Raw genomic sequence first — 21,379 nt, 5'->3', positions numbered from 1 at the left:
CCAGTTCTCCCTCGTCATCCGTTTCGATGAAAGCGTGATGGGCGGTGTCATTTCCCTCCTGGTGGTTGCTGCTCATCAAGTCTTCTTGATCCGAGTCGGTGAGTTCATCGTCCTGCTCGATGACTCGGTCAATGTCGATTTCGAGGTCGTCCTGCGTGTAGCTGGCGGCTGCGACCTCCAGAAACCGGGTTCTTCTTCCGACCGTGTCTTGGTCGATGGTGGCAGCTTCCTTCCCTGGAACCGGTCTCCACTCTTTCTTGCTGCGGCAGTCACGTTTGAAGTGACCCTTCTTGCCGCAATTGTAGCAAGTGATGCCTGATTTGTCCTTGGCACCATCTCTCTTTCCTGCCCATTGTGCTTGGGCAGCGCTGACGTCCATGGGTCCCGAGTGAGTGCCGTATGACGTGCTCTGGTGCTGGCGTTTCTTTTTGTCGTTGGGCTTGTGGTAGCCTGCGGATCGCTGAATCTCGCTGCCCTTCTTTTGTTGTTTGCGGGCGAACTGTCGGTCGTCAATCTTGACAGCCATGGCGATGTACTCGTCGAGTGTGTCGGGTCGGCTCTCCTTGTAGAGCTCGTCCTTGACCTCCTCCTTCAGTCCTCCGTAGAACAGGTGCATCAGCCCCTCGTCGTCTATTTCTGCCTTCATGGAGTCTTGTCGGAAAATCGTGGCGTAGGCGGTGGCTGACCTAGTCTGCTTCAGCCGTCCTAGCCGTTCCTGGGCGTGTAACTTCTCGTCCTTGTCACCGAACACCTTCTGAATCTCACTCTCGAACTCGGAGTAGTTCTCGAAGACCTTTTTGGTGAAGGGTTTGTGGATTGCTCCGCCGAGGAAATCACTCAGTGTTCCCGTGAACCACTTGAGGGCCTTGTCCTTGAGTCGGGTGGCGGCGTATCTGGTCTTGGATTCCTCAGTGGCGAACTGGTGCGAGTTGTGGTCGAGATAGTTCCGCATCTCCGTGATCCAACCTGGCAAGGCTTCCTGGTCGCCCCCGTACTTCTCGGGTTGCTCCAATTTGACCTTCGTCTTGGCCGGGTCCTTGGTGTGGACCTCGGTCGCCGCAAGTCGGGCTGCCAATGCCGCGTTGCTGGCCTTGGTCTTCGCAAGCTCTTCTTCAGTTTCGTCGAGTCGTTCGGTGACTCTCTGAAGCGCGGCCGTGATCTGGCCCGGCGTCGGTTGAGTTGCCATGTCGTTTTACCTTCGAGCCTGAACTGTAACAGATCAAAGGGAGTTAGCAACGTGTGACGAACCTGTCTCTGGACCCGTCCTGTTAGGGTTCAGTATCGGTCGAAGGTATTCTCTCAAGGGTGCTTAGGTTCGGTGCAGCCAAAGGGTGCACAACAAAGACTTGTCTCAACAGTAGGCTCTCGAGCTTGTAGCGAACTGTAGTTGTGATTGCTAACTGGAGAACTCCCAGAGCTCTCCAGAACGAGTGACTATATACTGTCTAATTTCTGGGTGCTTAGTCTGCTCAGTTGCTGAGCACACTGAGCACACTGCTCACCCTGCTCAGTTGCTGAGCACACTGAGCACACTGCTCACCCTGCTCAGTCGCTGAGCGCACTGAGCACACTGCTCATTGGTTATGTTAATGATTGGTCCGGGGCGCCCCGCGCCCCACTCCTGTGCTTCCAGCTCAGTGGTCGTGACATAAAACCGCTATATTGGTATTATAACCAAGGCCGATCTACTACCGAATAACGACTATACTACTATAGGCTAGCTTAGTATACTTAAGGGAGAAGCCTACTAAACCGGTTATAGTTATTTTATTACTTCCTACTAGGGTAGTAATCTAGAGGAGTAAAATAAAATAGAAAAGAACTTCTTTAATAGAACTATAGATACTATAGGCTAATAGCCTGAAATATTCGATAACTTTAAAGAGAAGTATAGTATTGAAAAGTTAAAGGTATTCCTATCCGAAAAGCTAGGTAAAGAGTTTGCTAAGATATAAGTCTATTCGATAAATACCGCTATCCTTAAATATATACCTAACCTTATCTTAGCCTACTAGAAGTAAAGTATAAAGTAGATACTCGGCTCATCGATATTAGAAAGTAACTTAAGAAATATCCAGATCCCCTACTAAACCCTAAACTAGAGATTATAAAAGGTCTAACAGAGTTTACTATTTATATTAAAGACTATATCCTCTACTAGGACTTTATAAGAATTTAAGACAATATTTATAGAGAGCCCTTTAAAACTTTCATTATCAATATAAACTATCTATTATAACTTTATCCTAAAGTATTAAAATAGTATCTCCAACTTTAATATAGTTAATATCTCTAAGTAGGAGGAAATAGAAGGATCTATTATAACTTTATCCTAGGGTATCGAAATAGTATCTCCGATTTTAATATAGTTAACATCTCCGAGCAGGAGGAAAGAGAAGGATCTGTTATAACTTTATCCTAAGGTGTTAAAATCGTATCTCCGACTTTAATATAGTTAATATCTCCAAGTAGAAGGAAGTAGAAGGATCTATCATAACTTTGTCCTAAGGTATTAAAATGGTAAATCGAGGTTTCTTACAGCTATATAAACATACTATATAGGTATCCTTAAACGTTACCTAGTAACAGCTCTCAATAATATATATTTACTAGATAAAGAATTCCCCTTTATTCTCATCTCTACAGTACCTTAAGCTATAATAGGAAAGGAATAGGTAACGTCTTCTATATTAGCTCCTACTAAAGGGTTTCTACTAAAGGGTAGCGAGGCTATTAAACTAGTAAATATTCGAAGATAAGCTTATACCGCTAAGAGGTTTACTTCTTAATATATACTCCTTTAAACTTATATTATATTGGGAAGCCCTAGAGGACTATATACTCGAGTAGGGTAAAGTCTCACTCCCTATATATCTGGGATCGCTAAGGCTATTAAGCTAATAAATATTTAAAGGTAAGTTTATACCGCTAAGGGGTTTCCGCTAAAGGGGTACGGGTATAAGAGACTCTTTATTATTACTAGTATATCTGAGAGAAACCTATTGTTAGAAGTAAAGGCTAAGGATAGGGTATCCGATAATTTCAGGAACTTTAGGCTCTCCTCCGGTTATAGGAGGTAGTAGTTCCTATCCTACTAGGGGGTTTCTACTAAAGGGTTTCTACTAAGGGGTAGGTATCCTTAAACATTACCTAGTAACAGCTCTCGATAATATATATCTACCAGACGAAGAATTCTACTAAAGGGTTTCTACTAAGGGGTTTCTACCAAAAGGTAATAAATTTATCTCTTAGAGTTTAAGCTTAGGATCTCCTATATTTAAACAGAGTATAATCAAGTATCCAACATCTCTAGTACTCTCAACCTTAGGCAGTTCACATACAATTCACCTACTACTACTACCTTAATACCGAAGAAAGTAGACTTACTAAGGGGTTTCTGCTAAAGGGTTTCCACTAAGGGGTAGGTATCCTTAAGTATTACCTAGTAACAGCTCTCAATAATATATATCTACTAAACAAAGAATTCCACTAAGGGGTTTCTACTAAGGGGTTTCCGCTAAGAGGTAATAAATTTATCTCTTAGAGTTTAAGCTTAGGATCTCCTATATTCAAGTAAAGTATAATCGAGTATCCAACATCTCGAGTACTCTCAACCTTAGGTAGTTTATATATAATTCACCTACTACTACCACCTCAATACCGAAGAGAGTAGACCCGCTAAGGGGTTTCTACTAAGGGGTTTCCGCTAAGGGGTAAGTATCCTTAAACATTACCTAGTAACGGCTCTCGATAATATATATCTACTAAACAAAGAATTCCGCTAAGGGGTACCGAGGCTATTAAGCTAGTAAATATTCGAAGGTAAGCTTATACTACTAAGGGGTTTCTGCTAAGAGGTTTAGGCTAACTATATCCTTTAGATTTCTAGTATTATCGACTTAACCGGCGATAATACTCCGATTATCAACCAGACCTACTAAGAGGTTTCTACTAAGGGGTTTCCGCTAAGGGGTAGATATCCTTAAGCGTTACCTAGTAACAGCTCTCGATAATATATATCTATTAGATAAAGAATTCCGCTAAAGGGTTTCTACTAAAGGGTTTCTACTAAGAGGTAATAAATTTATCTCTTAGAGTTTAAGCTTAGGATCTCCTATATTTAAGCAGAGTATAATCAAGTATCCAATATCTCTAGTACTCTCAACCTTAGGCAGTTTATATACAATTCACCTACTACTACTACCTTAATACTGAAGAGAGTAGACCCACTAAGGGGTTTCCGCTAGGGGGTTTCCGCTAAAGGGTAGGTATCCTTAAGCGTTATCTAGTAACGGCTCTCGATAATATATATCTGTTGGATAAAGAATTCTGCTAAGGGGTACCGAGGCTATTAAGCTAATAAATATTCGAAGGTAAGCTTATACTACTAAGGGGTTTCCGCTAAGGGGTTTAGACTAACTATATCCTTTAGATTTCCAGTATTATCAACTTAACTAGTAATAATACTCCGATTATCAACTAGACCTACTAAGGGGTTTCTACTAAGAGGTTTCCGCTAAAGAGTAGGTATCCTTAAGCGTTACCTAGTAACAGCTCTCGATAATATATATCTGCTAGACGAAGAATTCTACTAAGGGGTTTCTACTAAGGGGTTTCTACTAAGAGGTAATAAATTTATCTCTTAGAGTTTAAGCTTAGAATCTTCTATATTTAAGTAGAGTATAATCGAATATCCAACATCTCTAGTACTCTCGATCTTAGGTAGTTCATATATAATTTACCTACTACTACTACCTTAACACTAAAGAGAGTAGACCCGCTAAGGGGTTTCCACTAAAAGGTTTCTACTAAGGGGTAGGTATCCTTAAGCATTACCTAGTAACAGCTCTCGATAATATATATCTACCGGACAAAGAATTCTACTAAAGGGTTTCTACTAAGGGGTTTCTACTAAAGGGTTTCCACTAAAAGGTAATAAATTTATCTCTTAGAGTTTAAGCTTAGGATCTTCTATATTTAAGCAGAGTATAATCAAATATCCAACATCTCTAATACTCTCAACCTTAGGCGGTTCGCATATAATTCACCTACTACTACTACCTCAATACCGAAGAGAGCAGACCTACTAAAGGGTTTCCGCTAGGGGGTTTCTACTAAAGGGTAGGTATCCTTAAACATTACCTAGTAACAGCTCTCGATAATATATATCTGCTAGACGAAGAATTCCGCTAAAGGGTTTCTGCTAAGGGGTTTCCGCTAAGAGGTAATAAAATTATCTCTTAGAGTTTAAGTTTAGGATCTCCTATATTCGAGTAGAGTATAATCGAGTATCCAATGTCTCTAGTACTTTCAACCTTAGGCGGTTTATATACAATTCACCTACTACTACTACCTTAACACTGAAGAGAGCAGATCTACCAAGGGGTTTCTACTAAGGGGTTTCCGCTAAAGGGTACCGAGGTTATTAAGCTAGTAACTATTCAAAGGTAAGCTTATACCGCTAAGGGGTTTAGGCTAACCGTATCCTTAACAATAGATATTCAGCTTATTAATATCGGAAAGTAACTTAAGAAGTATCCAGATCCCCTACTAAACCCTAAGCTAGAGATTATAAAAAGTTTAATAGAGTTTACTATTTATATTAAGGACTATATCCTCTACTAGAACTTTATAAGAATTTAGGATAATACTTATAGAAAGCCCTTTAAAACTTTTATTATTAATATAAACTATCTATTATAACTTCATTCTATAATATCGAAATAGTATCTCTAACTTTAATATAGTTAATATCTCCAAATAAAAGGAAATAGAAGAATCTATTATAACTTTATTCTAGGGTATCAAAATAGTATCTCCAACTTTAATATAGTTAACATCTCCAAGTAAGAGGAAAGAGAAGGATCTATTATAACTTTATTCTAGGGTATTAAAATAGTATCTCCGACTTTAATATAGTTAATATCTCTAAGTAGAAGGAAAGAGAAGGATCTATCGTAACTTTATTCTAGGGTATTGAAATAGTATCTCTAACTTTGATATAGTTAATATCTCCGAGTAGGAGGAAAGAGAAGAATCTATTGTAACTTTATCCTAGGGTATCGAAATCGTATCTCCAACTTTAATATAATTAATATCTCCGAGTAGGAGGAAATAGAACTATCTGTTATACCGCTAAAGGGTCTTACTAGCCGGTACCTTAAGCTAGAACTACTAAGGGGTTAGGCTAACTATATCCTTAAGATTCTAATATAATATAATAAGAACTACCTCCTCTATATAATCTATATAGTAGCTATCCTAGGCTCAGCAGCTTACCTACTCTGGAAACCGGTAACAGCTTTATCAGTATATCCTCAGAACTACCCGGTATAGTAAAACACTTTAAGAATACCTAGAGCCTAACCGTACCCCCTACCCCAATACCTATCTGTAACCGGAACACTATAGCACTACCACTACTACTACTATCAATAGAAAAAGAAGAAGATAAAGAAATCACTACTATAATAACCACCCTCCTTACTACTATCTAAACCTACTATCTAGCATACTATATAGAAGATACTCAACATATATATACAGTAGGCATACAGGCTAGAGTATAGGTATAACGGCCTATATAATATCCTTTATACCTACAATGCCCTCTATACCTATAATACCCTCTATACCTATAATACCCTCTATACTTACAACACCCTCCATACCTATAACGCCTATATCGCTAACCTCTAGGCCTATATTACCTGCCTTAAGATAGAGAGGTACCTTAGGTAGGAAGTACTAAAGAGTAATCTGCTATAGGTACTGTTATAGGAGGTGGAGGGTAGTAGTAGTAGTGGTAGTAATAATAGGGGGAATAGGGGTAGTATAGGTATAGGTAGAGGTGGGGGTAGGGGTGGGAATAGGAATAGGGGGAGTGATATAATGGTAGTATATATATAAAAATAGGGAAGAGGAGTAATCGCCTCGGCTATTAAGCCAGTAAATATTCAAAGGTAAGCTTATTTATTAGCTAGCCGGTATCTAAAGCTAGAACCGTTAAAAGTTTAGGCTACCCTCTCAGATAATTACTAAATAACTAATTAAAAAGAGGATATTAGCAGACCTATCTAGGTTATATATCGGAGGTTATATAAGAGGGAAATCCTCTATTAAGGCTAGTAAATTATCTTTTCTCTCCTTTAACTTTTTTATCTATAGTTACTATAGAGCTAGCAGCTAGTATAAGGGCTTTTTCATACTTGTAACTAGAATATATCTTTTAAAAAGATACATTCCGGTAAATATAGCTAGTATAAGGGTCTTTTTACATTTATAACTAGAATATATCTTTTAAAAAGATATATTCCGGTTAATATAGCTAGTATAAGGGTTTTTTCACACTTATAACCGGAATACATCCTAGGAAAAGATATGTTCCAGTTAATATAGCTAGTATAAGGGTCTTTTCGCGCTTATAACCGGAACATATCTTTTGAAAAGATATATTCCGGTTAATACAGCTAGTACAAGGGTTTTTTCGTACTTATAACTGGAATATATCCTAGGAAAAGATATATTCCGGTTAATACAGCTAGTATAAAGGTCTTTTCGTACTTACAACCGGAATACATCTTTTAAAAAGATATATTCCGGTTAATACAGCTAGTATAAAGGTTTTTTCATACTTACAACCAGAATATATCCTAGGAAAAGATACATTCCGGTTAATACAGCCAGTATAAAGGTTTTTTCACACTTATAACCGGAACATATCCTAGGAAAAGATATATTCCGGTTAATACAACTAATATAAGGGTTTTTTCGCACTTACAACCGGAACACATCCTAGGAAAAGATATATTCCGGTTAATACAGCTAGTATAAGGGTCTTTTCACATTTATAACCGGAACGTATCTTTTTAAAAGATATATTCCGGTTAGGTAATTTCGAAGATTAGATGAAATTTAAAAGTTAAAAATAAGCGATTCTTTCTCGTTCCGGCCAGTACAGCTAGTGTAAGGGTTTTTGTTGAACCCTAGAGTTCAGATTACTAGTGCTGTGGCCATCTGGGGGGCTCTACAGTACTGTAATTGAATTCGTATGGCCTGTAGCTATATACTGGTATCTTGGTTGTGGCGGTACGATTACTGGGTGGCTAGCTATCTTAGTTTGAAGAAGGTTGGTTCTTCTTTTCACTAAGTGTTAGTTTCTCCCGAATCGAGCTACCCTGCACCTACCCTGCACCTGGGTTTCCCAAGCGAGCTACCCTGCACCCGGTTGTTCCCAACCGGCCTACCCTGCACCTCTTGGCATCCCAAGCGACCTACCCTGCACCGGTGGTTGGCTCCCAAGCGGCCTACCCTGCACCGCTTGGCCCCAACCGGCCTACCCTGCACCGGTTTTTAAGGTAGTAGTGCAAGTGGGCCCGGGCACTTCTGGGTGCGGCTGCGAGCAGGTGAGCCCATTTTTAGTCAAACCTATACAAATGAGTTTTGCGGGATTCAGTTTTTTACCACTAAGACCGCTGGGCCGAATTCGGCACTGTGCCCCGGTCGGTGGGTATATGAGAAGGAAGTAGTAAATCCAACTCCAGTGGTTAAGATAGCAAATATAGAGGCATTCCCAAAACAATAGTGGTCTACCTACTAAATTAACCACTGTTATAGGGCCTAGGCCCTGTAATTACTGCTGGTAGCTAAGCAATAGTACTGTGCATTGCTTCCCCAAAGTGCATTGTAAGCCCTGTTAGTGTGTGCACTACAGGGCCTCACCCACCTAAATCTAATTAGTTTTTCCGCACTTGCAACCGGAACACATCTTTTGAAAAGATACGTTCCGGTTAATGCAGCTAGTGTAAGGGTTTTTTCGCGCTTACGACCGGAACGTATCCTTGGAAAAGATGCGTTCCGGTCGGGTAATTTCGAAAATTAGGTGAAATTTAAAAGTTAAAAATAAGCGATTTTTTCTATTCCCTAACCCTAAGACACCAGTTATAAACTGATCTAACCTTAAGCTCTAAAGTAGTTATTAACTATTAGCTATCGAATATAGTTAATAACCTTATATTAAGAGGTCTATCTATAGGTTAAAGTTCCTATAGTAGTTTCTAGCTTAGAGAAACAAAGAATTTAAAGATTCTAAACTATAAATAGTAGAAATAGGCTAAGTTTATAGCGTTTAAAGGCTCTAAATTATAGGGTAATTTATAAGCCTATAGTTAGAAATAGTACTTTTCTAAACTTATAACCTATTGTAGTTTAGATAGGTAAGGTCCTATAGTATATATACTAATAGAGGTTATAATATACTTTAGAAAAGTAATATATAGTACTATTACTTAGCTACTAGTAGTAATTACAGAGCCTAAGCTTTATAATAGTAGTTAATTTAGTAGGTAAACTACTATTATTTTAGGAATACCTCTATATTTGCTATCTTAACTACTAGAGTTGGATTTACTACTTTCTTCTCATATACCTACCAACCGGGGCACAGTGCTGAATTTGGTCTAGTAGTCTTAGTAGTAAAAAACTAAATCCTATAAAACTTATTTATATAGATTTAACTAAAAATGGGCTTACCTACTTATAGCTATACCTAGAAGTACCTAGGCCTACTTATACTACTACTTTAAAAACCGGTATAGAGTAGGCCGGTTAGAGCTAAACGGTGTAGAATAGGCTATTTAGGAGCTAACTACTGGTATAGAGTAGGTTATTTAGGATGCTAAAAGGTATAGGGTAGGCTGGTTAGGAATAACTAGGTGTAGGGTAGCTCGCTTAGGAAACCTAGGTATAGGGTAGGTATAGGGTAGCTCGATTTAGGAGAAACTAACACTTAGTAAAAAGAAAAACCAACCTTCTTTAAACTAAAATAACTAGCTACCCAGTAATTATACCGCTACAACTAAAATACCAGTATATAGCTATAGGCTATACAAATTCAATTACAGTACTATAGAGCCCCCTAGATAGCCACAGCACTAGTAATCCAAACTCTAGGGTTTAACAATAACATTAACATTATAATATATATATAGTATATAACCTACTGTAAGTGTTTAGTAGTGTGTGTGGTTTTGAGGTATATTGCTACTTTAATATTTATAAAGGAACTTTCTCTATATAGTAAACTAAGGTAACGAGCTCCCTCTAACTAGAGGGATATAAAGTTTAGATTTTTATTTTTCCGTTTCTTCGTTATATTTATCTACCTAGAGCGTCCTTATATTTAGTTAGAGGCTCAAGCCCTCCTAGAGTTTACAGAGCATGCAATTCTATTTCTTTTTCTACATTTATTAAAGTAACCTCTTTTCGCAGTAGTTGTAACTATAACCTTCTAACCAGAAGGCTATATATATAGATATATCGATTCTATAGTTATAGGATTTATAGTATTGAAGATTGTTCTCTGAGCTAATTCCTCCCTTATATAACATTAATATTATAATGTATATATAGTATATAACCTACTATAGGTGTTTGGTAGTGTGTGTAGCTTTGAGGTATGTTACTACTTTAATAGTAGCTAATATCTATTATTAAACGAGAGCTATCTATTAATATAAAAGAAGATCTAGTCTATAATTATAGTATTTAGCCTTATAGCTATCTAGTTTATACTTAACCTAAATAATATTAATAATCTAGTAAAGCTAAAGCTTATAGTATATAGAGGATGGGATAGCGAGGCTGCTAGAGTCTTTCTTAGTATATTGTTTATAATGCTATAGGCGATAACCCTCTCGGTCTATAATCCTTTAAGCTTAACTCTTTTCTTCTTTTATAAGATCTCCCTATTCTTTAAGCACTATATTTACATTCGACGGTCATCCATTTATAGGAATATAAGTTACTATTATACTACGATAGAGACTAATAACTGTAGAACCCTCTACCTATATAGCCTACTATAGCTAGATAGGAACCTAGATTTAGTAAATCTTATATACGATATAGCTAACCCCGACGAAGCGGTATACCGGTCTAAGGTAAAGAGCTTTGTAGATAACGTATTTACTGTAACTCTGCCTGGACGAGGCTCTAGCAAAGGAGGTAACAGAGAGTAGTAAGAAAACTACTATAGTAGAGCCTAAGTTAATAGACAATGTAGAGTAGCTATCGGGGGAGTTTAAGCGTGAAGCCAACTTCGTTGCATCTCGCTGCTAAGTTCATTACCATACCGCTATGTATGTGAAGTACTCGATTAAGGAAGTTCTCAAGTTGGGTGTGGAGAAATGTAAAGCGCAGCTATATCGGCTCCGGGCTCCGTGGAAACTCGTGCCGGAGACTAGCTTTACGGAAGATAGCCTGCTTAAGGTGAAACGGGATTATTAGATGGTTAATCAGTACAACCAGAGCATCGCCGCAGGTCTTTAGCATAACATTAACATATCAACAATCCTTATACAGAAAAAGGGGCTGGCGCTCATCCACTACATTTGCAACTATGCCTCGAAGCTGAACGCTCCGATATAGCAGCGACTCGCTCATATAGAGGAGCTGCTGGAGTTGGCCTTATAGCAGCAAGGAGAGCCAGATGGCTCGGCTGCGCGGTCGGTAATAGGAGATGTACTGGGCCTGCGCTAGACAGTGGCCGGGTCTGCGAGAAGCATTGGTAACCCTTGGCTAGGAGCCGCACCCAGACAATGTCTACTTCCGAGAAAGCGGCTTCAAGCTCTCTTACTTAGAAGTGTACAAGCACCGCAGCCCGATCCTCGAACACATCTGTTTCTACAACTACATATCCTTTGTGGTCCTAAAGGAGGAGCACCGTTACCGGAAAGACCTAACTTCGATTCCTTTTCCACCATCGGCAACAGTCTGTAAATGATAGGATGAGTTTCAGTTACCTCGTCTGTGACATGTATGAAGTCCTGTTACATCAGGTACGTTAGGTTGAGTGGGCTAATGCCGATCTGTGAGAAACTAATAGCAGTTATCTTGAACTTCGAGATTGATTCTCCACTAGGACGGCAAGACAGGCCGAATCCACGATACGAGGAAGTGAGGATTAAGATGGTTTGTATCAACCGGCAGGTCCAAGGAACGGCGCCCCTTCACCGAAACCGGGGATGTATAGGAGGTTTCCGGCGCCCGCCCTATATAGCGCCATGCTTAGGCGGCAGCTTGCACTTTCACACTTCAAGGCCCCTAACCATTCCCAGTGGTTGGTATACCTGCGGATTAATCAAAGGCAATAAGGCCTGTAGCAGATGCTGCACAGTCGGAGGGTTTCTTGTTATCAGCTTGTTTCGGCTTCCAAACCGGGCCGAAGGTGGACATTGCCGTTGAGGTCTGTCGGGAGTCTCGGCATTAGGCTTTTCGCTCACCGAGAAACGCATGCCATTTCCAGTTTGGTGGTTGTGAGGGAAGCGAGGGCGGCGGAAGAATGGGTAACGTAATCCATACACCACCCCCCTTCACTTTCGACAGGAACTTTTCTTGCGCGACAGAGTGCCGAGTTCGAGATGAGTCTAGCCAACCAGGAAGGAGTCTTTCATATCAAGCAGATACGACGTCAGCGGGTTGTAACCGTTCATCACCACGGACGACAGTAAACCTGGTTACAAGCTGGTCATGACTGCATCTTCTGCATGGTCTTACCGGGCGCTGGTGAGGGTTTGCTGGGCTGACCGGCTGCAGCCTGCATCGGGTTGGGAATGACCCTAGCGGCTTGGCTGCAACAGCGTCCCGTTGTGGCCACGAGGGAAGGTGGTAGGGTCTGAAAGCACCCTGCGTGAAGGAGCCGGTGGTGGCAATGTAGGATCAGCTGCAGCTCGACATTGAAGTCTGAACCAGGGCGGCAGGAAGGTTGGTGCCGAGGTCATGTTGCCCTGCAGCACAAGAATTGGCGAAATTGACATGCAGAGCGCTGAGGGGGCCAAGAATCGGCGGATCGGGATCAACGTGCTGAATCTCTGACTTCTCCCACGGCACGGGAAGCAGACCGCTTCTCTCGCCTGTTTTCCAGCTGCCGGGCTTCCTCGCTTGTGTGTCAGTCCCGTGTTTGGCGAATATTGGCCTAGATTGAGTGGCCCTCTTTCAGCCCGATTGGCTTGCTACGGTAGCATTGGCGAAGTCGGTGACAGAAGCTTAGGGCTGGGAGGCGGCTCGCATATTGCCGCGGCGTGACATCGCGGCGCGGGAAGCGAGCCGGAAATGCACGAGATATTGCCCCTATCAGCCGCTATCAGTTTACCAGAACCACAACATCGGACGACCCGGGAGCAGGATCGCACCCCATCGGACGAATGACAGGAATCCTGGTGCCTGGCTCGCGTTGAGGGTAGGGGTAGGGGGGGGGATGGTTATGTCGTGGATGGGGAATGTCACTTTTCGCCGTGCACGAAGGGGACAGGACGGATCGGCACAACGATGACTTGGGAGACGGCCAATTGTTCAGGGTGATATTAACCACGGTGAGATGTAGCGAGAATTAGATATAGGTTCTAAACAAAACCAGCGCCGCGATGGATACTGTCCATGGAGCAACCCGGTTCGACCTGGCTGGACCGCCGCATGGTGAACCAGAAGGATTTAAGCCCTGACCGAAACGCTGTATTAAGAGAAACTCCGACCATGCGACTCAGCCGCAACACACGGTGGCCTCCTTTGACGCGCTGGTTTGCTGTCCACTACCCATGTGTGAGTAAAGGGGAGACCGTGAGGGTTTAATGGGAGACCCGGGACACTCACCCGCCAAGAGGCTCCCAGTGGAAAATGAAGCTGCCGATATAGGCACCGAGGAAGATGCAAATGATGATGTAGCCGTTGTAGTACATGGCAAGCCTGGTCCGGGTCAGCATCCGGTATCCATGCGGCATTCAACACTAAAGACGGAATCAGAAGCACTCACAACATGACGAAGTAAGCAACGGCAAACTGCACCATATGCAGCAGGGCACGAATGGCCTGTTCGAAAATGGTCGGGCGGTAGCCCTTGCCAACGGCGGGGGCACAGTTGGGGGCCGGACTCCCGTCATCAGATCCGGCCTTTGATGACCTTGCGGCGGCAGGCAGTGACTTGAGGTGCTTGTTGATGAGGAAGCGATCGTATTCCTTGACGGCGCGGCGCAGCATTTCGAGCGACATGACGAGCAGGACAACGCCAATGCAGGACCCCGCAAAGACTCCATTAGACGTGATTTTCCATGATGAGGCGAGGAAGCATGAGTCGATGGTGTTCCAGTTCCAAAGCATCTGGAAGCGGTCAGTGTTTGGCCGAGCAGGGGGGCGTCAAGTCAGGCAACCGACGGATATCTTGCAACCGTTTCCGCTCCCCATGCCGCCCATACTGTGGCTCGCGCCTGTGGCAGCGGCACCGGCGGTTGAGGTTGTTGCTGTCACCATGGTCATTCCGCCGTGATCGTGGCCGTCCATGTTGAAGTCGGTTACGGGTTAGCGGGTCAAGTGTGTGGGTTGGGCCGGAACGAGGATGTATGATGCGATCCAAGTAGGTAAGCGGGTTGAGCCTTCACGCTTGTTTTAGTGGCGTGCGGAGGGGTGGAAATGATACTCGGCAAAAAAAGAACAGAGAAGAGATCGGGAAAGCGTGATTCCAGCGGCGCGGACCGATGGTTTAAAACCCGGAATCTTGCACTGCCAGGTGGAACCAGAAAACTGCAACAGCTGAGAGGCAGGGCACTTTCTCGAACGACTGATGCCTTCTCTCTCCGTGCATGTCTCACACCTGCCGTGCCATGCAGGAGCGGCGTGGGATGCCTTGGCAAAGAACCGAAAATGGAAAATGGGCTCGCTGGGAAGCTCGTGTCGGCCGTCCCTACCGCATGGGAAACAAATATTTGAGCCAATTGCGGGCATTTGAGCAGATTGTGGCGGCGCACAAGACTTCCTCCCCCGTCCGCAACCAGTGACCTCCCGGCACCTTGTCGGCTGTTGGGTGCGTTGGCCCCGCTGACCATCCGCTGACTTCCAGGTTTGCTTTACTCAGTTAGTCTTTGGTTGGCGCACTCATTCCTGGTTGGTGAGACACCAGCACTGCCAAACATGGACGACGGGTATGTGGCAGGTTCTGATAAGACACTAGACGGTGAGCGAGGTTGAATACGAAATGTTTAGGTCCATCCCGGGGGTAAACCGCAAGCCTTGATATTGATAATCTTGGATTACTAGGTAGGCACCTACTAACTATTTTGATGAGTACATTGTACGGTGCCTGGATGTAACTATTGACAAAGGAACTTTTCTCAATCTGAGAAAGCAGAATGAATGTCCCAAACCCCCAACTCCAGCCTGACCATCATTCCAGGTTGTATGCCCCAACCCCACTCATCCATTGAATGCAATGCGCCTTTCCCGGTTCCAAAGACAATTGGCTCAAAATAACGCTATCCCCGACTCATCTGGGTGGCGTCGAGGAAAGGTAAGCTCGGTTCAAGAAACCCGATCCTCTTTAAATCCAGTCTACCATGTGATCCCAAAATGCCCGACCATTCATAGCCCCCGAGGCCAAAAGAGGGCCAAGACCCAGCGCAGCCTTCCAAACCAGGAGCTGTGGTTCGCCGGGCCGGATGGTTTCTCTGCAACAGACAGACTGCCCGTGTTGCGCCGGACCACAGCGGCGACAACGGCGCCGGCCTTCTCCGAGAACGTCGTACGCTTCTGGAGCTTCCCGGGCGCGGGAGGGACATCGGCCTTGAAGTCCTCTTCCGCCATGACGGTCACAGTAACTGTCACCGTAGGCTCCTTCTCGGCCTCGGTCTGCGCCGGCTGCCCGAGGACAGTGGGTGCGGCGGACGCGGTAGAGGCGGGAGAAGCGCCAGCAACAGAAGTAGGCTTCTTCCCCAGCGCGAAGTGTGCCCTTCCGCTGCGAGCTTCCACCAACCCACCCGTCATGGTCTCCGCCGCCAGGGCCGCCCTCGCGAGCTTGGCCTTGGTCACGAGAACGACATCGCTGTCGGCCAGTTGCACTACGGAGTTGTGCCACGGCGTGGGGATGTGTAGCAGATCAAGCGAGGTCATGAGCTCACCGTCCGCCGACAGTGCCTCGACGGCGCGGACCTGGGACGGGTCAAAGAGCTGGATGCCGAACTTGGGGCCGGCGTTATTGTGTCTGCGGCAGAGATGAGCGAATTAGCGCGGTTTAGCGGGTCGGAGAGTCTTGGGCCAGGGTGGAACTTACGCATGGATGGACAGCCGGACGTGGTTCGGGAACAGCATCTCCACCAGGTTGGAGTATGCTTGGTTGCGCTGTTGTTAAGTTAGCGCCCATGCCCCCCGGTGATCTCGGAGGAAGAACCTACCATGATCATCTCAAATGCCACCTTGGAGGACAGCTTTTTTTGCTGCGACTTGCTCTTGTTTTGGGTGTCTGGGTGGTACTCCAGGTCCTCCAGCATGAACCGCGAGAAACCACGATAAAGTGCCGTGATGGCCGGGTCCTTGGAGTCGATCTTGGCGCGGACAGCTGACTTTCGCGGGCCGCACCCCGCCATCAAGATTCGCCGGCACAACTCGGCTTCCTCAGTCACCTCGGTGTTTACATGATGGTCGATGGTAGGAATGTTGAGTCGCCGGGTGAGGTTAGAGAGTCCCTCGTCGGATGCGACAGTCGCGAGCCGGAACAGGTCGACGAGAGACTTGAACCCAACACGGTCGGTGTTGCCTCTCCGGGCACCAACGGCATGGTTCATCTCCTTCAGCTTCTCGCCATACGCGTCCACATCGGCGTCGTTGACACCGATACAGTCACTGAAGACATGGCCGTCGCTAATCACCCACATCTTGGCGCCAGGCTGGTATACTCGTTCGACGGCCTCGACAAATCCGTGAAGCCGCTCGAGCGCAAGTTCCTCACCCCGGTCCGGATCCGGCCCGGTCACCTTGTCTCCGTTGGACGACTTGCAGGGAAAGGCCGGCAGGCAAAGCTCAACGGGGGCGTTCTGGTCTGTAAAGTGCCTGATACGCTCAGCGAAGTAGGTCCTCCCACCCAGCGCCCATCTGTCGCCCTTGCCCTGGTACCTGAGATAACTGTCGAAAAGATCCACGATCTGCTCTGTCACCAGGTCGCTTTCCGTGGTCCGTAAGGCCCCAGAACGTATGCAAAGGTCCGCTTGATCGAGGATTAACTGCACGAAGAACTCTTCGAAGGCCATGTCGTTGGATTGGGGAAGTCGGTTGTTGACCATGACGGCCGTGTTGTTGCGCTGGGCCGCCTGACAGTTGTGGTAAATCTTGACGTCCGAGTTTTGAAACGATTGGGAGCCGGACTGAATTGCTTCCCAGTTGGCATGAACCCATTGCTGGCGAGGACCAGTGCTGTGCACAAGCCTCCCGTCCCTTCCCTGGATGAAAGAGCCTTGGAAGCGATGGTAGAAAGATTGTCCTTCGTTGGAGAACTCCATGGTAATGGCTGCGAAGGTATGTACCTACCGAGAAGGTTGGATATGGGCTGCTGTATTATGACAAGGCGAAGGGATAATATGATTAAGTGTTGGTATATGTCAGATAAAGTGGTGAAGATAAAGTTGTGAGTCGACTGAGATCTGGATGGATGGTCTTTGATGACCCGTCCATGTGCCGTATTTCTATACTCGTGTGAGCCTCCAGCCTGGTATCTCGGGGGAGCCTCACAGCCCCCACGCGGGCCGGGTCACCGAGTGTGTCTGGATCAAGGATTCAAGGACGGAGCGAGCGCCGGCGAGGAAACTGCTGGCAAGACCCCTGACTGCACGTTGGGCTGGGGTCAAAGCCCGAGGTCTGGAGAGGAACACTGGCTTGCGGCTTACCAAAGAGGCTGGAAGCTGGCTGGCGCCTACCCATCCTGCTTGCATGTGGCCTGCCATGTTGCGCGACTCGGTCGCCGCCCGACAAGCACCATGTAAGTCTTGGCCCTTTGGCAGTGTATACCTAAAGAAAGCCGATGTGAGCCCCGTTTCGCCATTCTTGACTCGATGAATGCTGCAAGCGGCCATAACCGCCATGCTGTTGGACGCACTGCCGCTACTGCGACCACCATTTGCCCATCCTTCACTGCAGAAATTCAGACCACCGCAAATAACTAAAGTTTGAATCCTTGTTCGTTCGAGAGGGGCTTAGCGTGGAAGTTCCGGGCCCCGTGGCGAGTGTAACGCTATTCTTAGTGGGCCCACCCTACCCGCACACCCGCGCCAAGGGCTTCCATCCCAGACTCCACTTCTTCCTTCAGAAGCACAAGGCGCGATTCTTCCGAGTGAGTGCCTCGACAGGGTCTCCTTGCACATCTTGGCGCCACCGTGCCGACCCGGTTGGCGGTTGACGGTTGGAGGGTGGCTGTGGGTCGGGACACCTCTGAGCCGGGTGACAACCAACCTTCCTTCGGCGTCGTACCGGGTACAATGTGAGGCCGTCAGACGGCGGGCAGTAGTGGCTTGGCTTGTCCGAAAGAATGTAACGATGCAACCGGGCCGGTTCACAACACCAACCGCGCACATGGCGCAATCCGTGTTCATCATGGGCCAAGCCTCTTGAACGAGTCATGTGGCACCTTGCCCAACACACTTGTCCCACCGACACGAAGAACAGCGTCAGACCCAGGAATTTGGGTCCCCAAGGTCAGCTCAGCTCAGCGGTCACAGCCAATCCCAGTCGCAGCCTTCAAGTCCCGAGGGTGACCGACGTGGGAGTTGGGACACAAAGTCGACCGATCGTGCGGAGGGATTGGGCTGAACGCTGGAGGATGCATGGTCAACTGGTGTACACGTGAAGACGAGGCTGTTAATCCCTCCAACTTGATCCAACTTGCCCTTATCGAGTATAGATCTGCGGGAATTGATGCCTGCCTCTGGGGGACGGGCACGAGACTCGCCTGCGATTCCCCCCGGAGCCTGCGCACAACAACAGCACCGTGACATGCTCGAATCGAGGAGGAGCTGGCAATGGGAAACGGACATCGCAGACTCCCGGACTGCCACAACGACTGCAAAACCGTTGACTAGGGACTCCATGCTCTGGGATCTTATCGTGCTGTCGGCGTTTGTTCAACACAGGATTTAGGATTTATTCAGGAGTGAGACCGCTGACCACATGATTCATCGATATCATCCGTCATATTTTCCAGTTGGTTTGAAAATAGAGCATTGTCTTCATTCTGATTTGTGATCTAACTCATGGGACCCCCCACCTGACCACGACCAGGCAACGACCCAGAGTCAAGCCTGCCCCCTAGCGCTTCTTTCGCCTAGCAAGTATCCTTCTTCCGGTGAGAAAATGCAAGCCTTAGCGCACGGGGATACAGAGGCCCAGCCTAATACCCAAACCCGGTTAGCAACGCTCGTTGACGACAGTCATGAGAAATGGGGCTGGTGACTTACGGGGGTCTTCCTATCAACCCAGGTTGGGTCCAATGTCCAACTCCATTCCCGGACAAGGGTGGCTATCGTGATCCTCATCTCCAACATGGCAAATTTCTCGCCTAGGCATGCACGGCGCCCGCCGTGAAAGCTAATGAACTCAGCCTTCGCCCTTCGTAGTCGGTACTGCTTCTGGATAGTGACCGGTGAGTCTCCCCACCGACTCGGATCAAAGTCGTCAGCGCGCGGCCCCCAAACGGCCGAATCCCTGTTGGTCGAGTAGCAGTTATAGCCGAGATAAGTTCCCTTGGGTATGACAATGTCACCCCCCAACAAGGCGTCCTGGCTCGCCTTCCGATTGACCAGCTGTCCGATCGGCGGGAAGAGGCGCAGGCTTTCGTAAATCACCGCTGTCAAGAAGGGCAATTCCTGCAGAGCGTCCGGGTCAAAGCGGGACTGGTCCGATCCCTTGGTCTGGACCTCGGCGTAAAGCCTGGCTTGCGCCTCCTGTCCAACTTGTTAGCCGTTGCTGATGTCAGATTCTTAACTAGGATTCCCGGGTACTTACCGGGTGTTTTGCCAAGAGATACAACGTAGAGATCATGCACAGTTGGGGATTCTCTTGGCCTGCCACGAAGGCAACGGTGAGATTGTCCAGGAGTTGTTGTTCACCCCAGACACCGGACTCCCTGGCATCCAGCATCCGCTGCCCCAACCCGTCAGAAGCGGGAAGAGGGCTGTGTTTCTGGCTCTCGACGAGCGCACGCTTGAGCTCGTTCTTGAACCTATCGACCACCTGGCGCGCCCTGGTGCGGCTGGGGAACGGGAACCGGTCGAGAATGGGGAAATTCATGAAAATGGGCTTGAAGATCTCCCGCTTTACGGCGCTCTGTAGAACATTGATAGGCGCGTTCGCCGACGTCAGAGCCTGATGATTCGTAAGCGCCATTCTCTTAACCCGGGTTTGCGGCGGAGCCTTACGTCGAGATTCGTTTGGAGCACCACCTCAGAGCAATTCGCTACCGAGTACCGTTGCAAAAGATCTTGCACAGGAACACCCCCGTCCCCTGCTCGGAACTGGGCCTCCTTGAGAAACTCACATAAGCGGTCTGCGTTGTAGGCGATCTTCTCCGCCTCGAAATTCCTCTGCAATCCCGGCTTGACAACGGATTGGTAGTTTTTCCACACCTCCCCGTGGCTAGAGATAATGTTGTCCCCGAGGAATTCGGCAAGCACACTGTGGGGAATCTTCTTCTGGTTCCCGCTCTTCTGGTAAAGGTCCTCGTCTTTGAAGATCTCCGCAACGTAGGAGGGTTTGTGCACCAAAATGTTCCACTGTGCCCCGAAGAAGAGCTTCACGGCGCCGTGTGTCTTGAGCGGTTGTTCAATGTACTTGCGGAAAATATCCGATTGGTCGACATCCTTGAAGAAAGGCAAAAGGGCGACCCAAAACGGGACGGCGGGGATGTTGGTTGGGTACTTTGGTGGGAGGAGGAAGACGAAGTAAACAAGGGCGATGAACAAGGCTGCCAGGATGGCCACCTCGGCGATGAGCACGAACATTGCTCCGTCCGGCTGTTGTAGGACTCTAGTCGCAGAAAGTTAATCGCCAATGGACTCGTGCAAAGAAATGTGACTCCGGTTAGGCAAGAAACCAACGGTATGCCGAAATTGTGCCCGTTTATATCGAGATGTACTCTGGAAGCAAAGTCGATTCGATCCTCCAAGGCTTTGAGGCCTGGAACCTCGCCGTTGTTGTCTGCACGGGCCGAGAGGGGTGCCCATAGTCGACCGTTGTGCCGAAAATAGCGAGAGAAATGAATGGCCCTTTTAGCGCTGCCCGACCCAGCACAGTGGCTCGTGCAAGCATGGGGGTGGCCGGGCACCAGTTCTCCGTTGTCCAGTCCCCGTCTGCGCCAAGGCGCAGGCATGGCATTCATGGATGTCTGGAGCCCGAGTCATGAGAAGGGATGACGGATGCGGGCGGGATCTTGCTGTGCCTCCCAACGCACCGAGTGAATGAATCCTTTGGCCAAATTCACAGGACACCGCCCCATCCGCCTTTCGGGGCGGCGAAAAACAAAACGCTTGTTACTTGTTCCCGAGTATCGCTGCTCGTCTCATCTGCAGAACATTCC

The 21,379-nt window shown here is 46.6% G+C and overlaps 2 protein-coding genes across 2 annotated transcripts; both read right to left on the bottom strand.

Annotated features, from left to right (window-relative positions):
- Positions 1-13,208: 13,208 nt before the first annotated feature.
- Positions 13,209-14,731, bottom strand: B0H64DRAFT_398621 (Ctr copper transporter family-domain-containing protein). The gene is made up of 4 exons (XM_062803963.1): positions 14,206-14,731; positions 13,808-14,151; positions 13,648-13,740; positions 13,209-13,586 (listed from the first exon to the last, which is right to left on the bottom strand). Exons 1-4 carry the CDS (start codon positions 14,329-14,331, stop codon positions 13,538-13,540), a joined length of 612 nt encoding a protein of 203 aa, XP_062660091.1. The 5' UTR covers positions 14,332-14,731; the 3' UTR covers positions 13,209-13,537.
- A 674-nt stretch (positions 14,732-15,405) lies between these two features.
- Positions 15,406-20,804, bottom strand: B0H64DRAFT_322434 (Pyoverdine/dityrosine biosynthesis protein-domain-containing protein; the record flags this gene model as incomplete). The annotated part of the gene is made up of 8 exons (XM_062800563.1): positions 15,406-16,024; positions 16,094-16,131; positions 16,215-17,339; positions 17,683-17,749; positions 18,642-18,733; positions 19,263-19,748; positions 19,810-20,169; positions 20,223-20,804. 8 exons carry the CDS (start codon positions 20,802-20,804, stop codon positions 15,406-15,408), a joined length of 3,369 nt encoding a protein of 1,122 aa, XP_062660090.1.
- Positions 20,805-21,379: the final 575 nt, after the last annotated feature.

The sequence above is a fragment of the Chaetomium fimeti genome, assembly GCF_033439085.1.
Source record: "Chaetomium fimeti strain CBS 168.71 chromosome Unknown B0H64scaffold_4, whole genome shotgun sequence".
Taxonomy (NCBI): Eukaryota; Fungi; Ascomycota; class Sordariomycetes; order Sordariales; family Chaetomiaceae; genus Chaetomium; species Chaetomium fimeti.
This window is presented reverse-complemented; position numbering and strand designations above follow the sequence as displayed.

Bases quoted from the DNA above. Each gene is read 5' to 3' on its own strand.
- B0H64DRAFT_398621 (XM_062803963.1), bottom strand. From the start codon at position 14,331: ATGGACGGCCACGATCACGGCGGAATGACCATGGTGACAGCAACAACC. The intron at 14,152-14,205 runs GTCGGTTGCCTG...GACCGCTTCCAG, and splicing joins GAAACGGTTGCAAGATATCC to ATGCTTTGGAACTGGAACAC. The intron at 13,587-13,647 runs GTGAGTGTCCCG...ACACATGGGTAG, and splicing joins CACTGGGAGCCTCTTGGCGG to TGGACAGCAAACCAGCGCGT.